The sequence below is a fragment of the Nestor notabilis genome, unplaced genomic scaffold, assembly GCF_000696875.1.
Source record: "Nestor notabilis isolate BGI_N333 unplaced genomic scaffold, ASM69687v1 scaffold21426, whole genome shotgun sequence".
Lineage (NCBI taxonomy): Eukaryota > Metazoa > Chordata > Aves > Psittaciformes > Psittacidae > Nestor > Nestor notabilis.
Genome location: NW_009934529.1, coordinates 2,893 through 6,359, shown reverse-complemented (window position 1 = coordinate 6,359; position 3,467 = coordinate 2,893). Strand labels below are relative to the sequence as shown.

Sequence of the window (3,467 nt, the reverse complement as noted above, 5' to 3'; positions counted from 1 at the left end):
AGTAAAAGGAATGGTTCAGTCTTGTTTTCCAGGTGTCTCCAGTGAATTTAGTAACTCACTAAAAGGAGGAGGACTGGACATCTGCTAGAAGGGATTCTTTATAGTGAGGGGGCCATAACCTGCTGAAAGTATTGTTCTCTTCATAGGTGGATCCCGTTGCAAGTGGTCCCATGTTTTAGCAGTGTTAGACTGGAGGCTCTTTCTCTAGTCTCTGCTTTTGGCCAAGCATGTGTTTCTACTTTCCTCTTGCTTGAGAGCATCTAAGAATAGGTAGCTTGTCCTCAGAAGCTCCTTACTCTGCAGCGTGGTATCTTTTGTCTGGGAGCACTTGGGTCTCTTAACAATTGTAGGACTCCAAAACAGAGCACCTTTGAAGCAGTGTTTTAATGAAACAGTCACAATTCACACTTCTGGATCTAGCAGAGATGCTGTTAGCACTCTAATTAAGAGGATTTTTCTTATGGTGTGTTGAAGAATCAAGTTTGTGCTGAAGGAAGCATCTTCCCATTGCTCACTTCAGTGAGTGAAGTGAAATAGAACATGGAGCTGTGCATTTGCTACAAGAGCTTTTTAATGCCCTGACATGTTTGATTTATGAGAATTTCAGCCCTGGGTCTCTCAGTGCTGGAGCCTGTTCTGCTCTTTCTGCTGTGCTTGTCTAATTTTTCCCTTGGGTTTCCTTTCCCTCTTGGTGTAGTTAGTGCTGTCTGCTCATAGTTCCTTTGCTGAACCCCAACACGTACCAGAGAGAAAAGAATCTTTATAACACTAATAGGACAGTTCACAACTCTCATGAAACTGGCTGTGCCTCTGGCGACCGCAGGAGTGTTGAGAGGGTCTCACCACCGTTCTTTGCTGGTCTCCCACGTGCTCCTGATCCTGTGTGCTCATCTCTGCTGTGATTTACCAGGCAGGACCACGGGTTGCCTGTGGAAAGGGGACTTACGAACTGAGAAAACCTGGAAGGAAGTGTGTACATCAGTGAAGTGGTAATCACTTGTTTGAGCACTTTGGTGTAAACTTAAGCAGTGTCTCACCAGACCTCGCTGGGCTTTGGAGCTGGCTCTCGTTGCCCACAGAACACTTTCTGAATCGCCTTCACCCATTCAGTTCCTGGTGTAGTTAAGATGGAAGCAGGAAGCCCCCAGTGTGAAGAACATGATCTGCTGGCAGATCTCAGTGCAGAAGCAAATTCTTTGTCGAAATGTTGATGTTTATGTGGAGTTTATTTGCTCTTGAAATAATCTTGGAGCTTTTAGGCACGGCTGGTGAAGTCAGCGGCCTCTGTGTAAATGCCAGGACCGAGTTCTAGGCACTTGAACCTTTGTCAGTGAGCAGTTTGTGAAGTATTTTGTATGTCCTTCTTTCCCCTTTGTAAAAAGAAGAAAACTCAAAACCTTTTTCTGTATATAATTAACCTTAAGGCTGTGATTCTAAATGTCCTGAGGTTAAATAACACAAAATGAAAAACTCAACAGTAGTATCAATCACACTGTGACTCTTTTATTGCTTCTCAGATGTGTATTAGCCGTTTATATCACAGGTTAGCATGGTGACAATGTCTTCATATCCCACACCCCCAAGCATCTCACCTTGCAAGATCAGGGTTGTAGGAAATAAATTTGTGTTTCGACGTTACGCACAAAGCATCAACACAGAAAGTGTCGGCCTTTGCCAGGTGGGGGTTGATGTATATTGGCAGAGAGCTGCTTTAAAAGCTTCCAAATATATCCTTGGGTTTTGTCATCTCTGCTGTCTTTATTTATGTGAAAATATCCCATATATTCTGTAATATTTCTTTGGCAGGATGTGATAGGAGTGTCATTATGTGCAGCTAGCTCCTAACAGCTTTCTTTATGTGAAGTGATACATCAAAGTAGTAATTCAATTCTCATAACCAAAAAGAACACGGAAGTGTTCTCAAAGCTCTCTTGAAATGTAGCAGTTAATGTGCTTTAGCTACTAACTGACCACCCCCATTCTGGAGCGAGAGGCAACCTTGTGCTTCCTCAGGGGTTTACCTCAGGAATGTGCAGGAGTTCTGTGGACCTCGCTCTTGCTTGGCAGGGTCTGTGGTAGTTACTCATCTAAACTGTTAATCAAGCGAAGCTTCCCGGTGTCATCTATTACTCTGGCTCCTGTGGTGGAAACAAGAAGGCAAGTTTGTGTGTTTCAGGTTACACAGTTACCTGTTTAATTTTCTTTCCCTGCCCCCTCCACTTGTCTCCAGGTTCAGTTGAATGCTGGCCAGCTGCAGTATATCCGCTTAGCCCAACCTGTGTCAGGCACCCAGGTAGTCCAGGGGCAGATCCAGACGCTTGCAACCAATGCACAGCAGGTACGCACGGGAACAGCAGGGCTGACATGAACTGGTAAAGTGTTGTTCCCTAGCTCCTGAAACTGCAAATCCCAGTTGAATTTACCAGCTCTTGGGCTAGGATTCCTGCATTTCTTTTTCTTCCCTTTACGTTCATCAGAATAATAAAGCAAGGAGCGTAGCGGAAGCCTCCTTTACCTGTACGTGAAAGGTGCATGCGTATATGTATGTGTGTGTGTCTCACTGTACAAAGCTCACGCTGCTTCCGAGCTGCTTGCAGGTAAAACTCCAGTTCATCAACCTTCTCTTTACTTCTGCTCCTTCTGGCTGGGTGAGGGAGAAGCAGCTGCGCAGCCTCTCAGGAAAGCTATTGCAGAGGTGAAACATCAAGACCAGTGTTGCTGCCAGAAGGTTCTCTCATGTTCTTGTTGAGGCTGGTCTCTAAGGGATTCTTCTCTGCCTTCAGAGGATAGGAAGGCTGCTGCTTTTCTGTGATCCTGGAGGCCACGTTCTAAGTCAGAGAGGAGGTGCTTGTGTCTGGTTTGGAAGGCCTGAATCCCTTGTCCTTTGTTCTTGACTTGCCGTTAGCACCAGCATGACTTTGGGCTGGTGGCATAAGCTGTATCGTACCACATGGTGGGGTAATGATGTTTGAAAGAGTCTAAAAGCTCTTGAAAAGCAGCAGCAGAATATTGTTAGTGGGGTTCTGACCGTCTGCAAAGTGCTGTCAGTGATCATCCTTCTCTTATCCTTGTAGATAACGCAGACAGAAGTCCAGCAAGGACAGCAGCAGTTCAGCCAGTTCACAGATGGACAGGTAAGAACTTGAGTTCCTGGGTGCTACACCCTTGTGAAGTCAAGGGCTAGAAAGACTGTCCAGAAATCTGCATGTTCTGGCACATCTGCTCCCTCTAATAAATCCCTGCTGCTGCTGGCAAGCCCTGACCAGGAGCAGGATAAGTGGATGTTGTGCCAGTCTTACTTCAGGTGGATTCCCCATGTTCTGCTGCCTTCACTCTCAGTTAATCCAGTCCCTTGCACTCTGGGTGGGATCCATTTTAGTCCTAACCAGCTCAGTCTGGGCATCGAGGCCAGGTTGGACACAGGGGCTTGGAGCAACCTGCTCTAGTGGAAGGGGGCCCTTACTGTG

At 46.1% G+C, this 3,467-nt stretch overlaps 1 protein-coding gene across 3 annotated transcripts in view; it reads left to right on the top strand.

The window, feature by feature from the left end:
• Positions 1 to 3,467, top strand: part of NFYC (nuclear transcription factor Y, gamma) — a 17,259-nt gene that overhangs the window by 12,987 nt on the left and 805 nt on the right. For all 3 annotated transcript variants that reach the window (XM_010017400.1, XM_010017399.1, XM_010017401.1), the window contains 2 exons: positions 2,231 to 2,338; positions 3,075 to 3,134. In XM_010017400.1, coding sequence (XP_010015702.1) covers positions 2,231 to 2,338; positions 3,075 to 3,134 — 168 coding nt within the window. The remainder of the gene's footprint in view (positions 1 to 2,230; positions 2,339 to 3,074; positions 3,135 to 3,467) is intronic.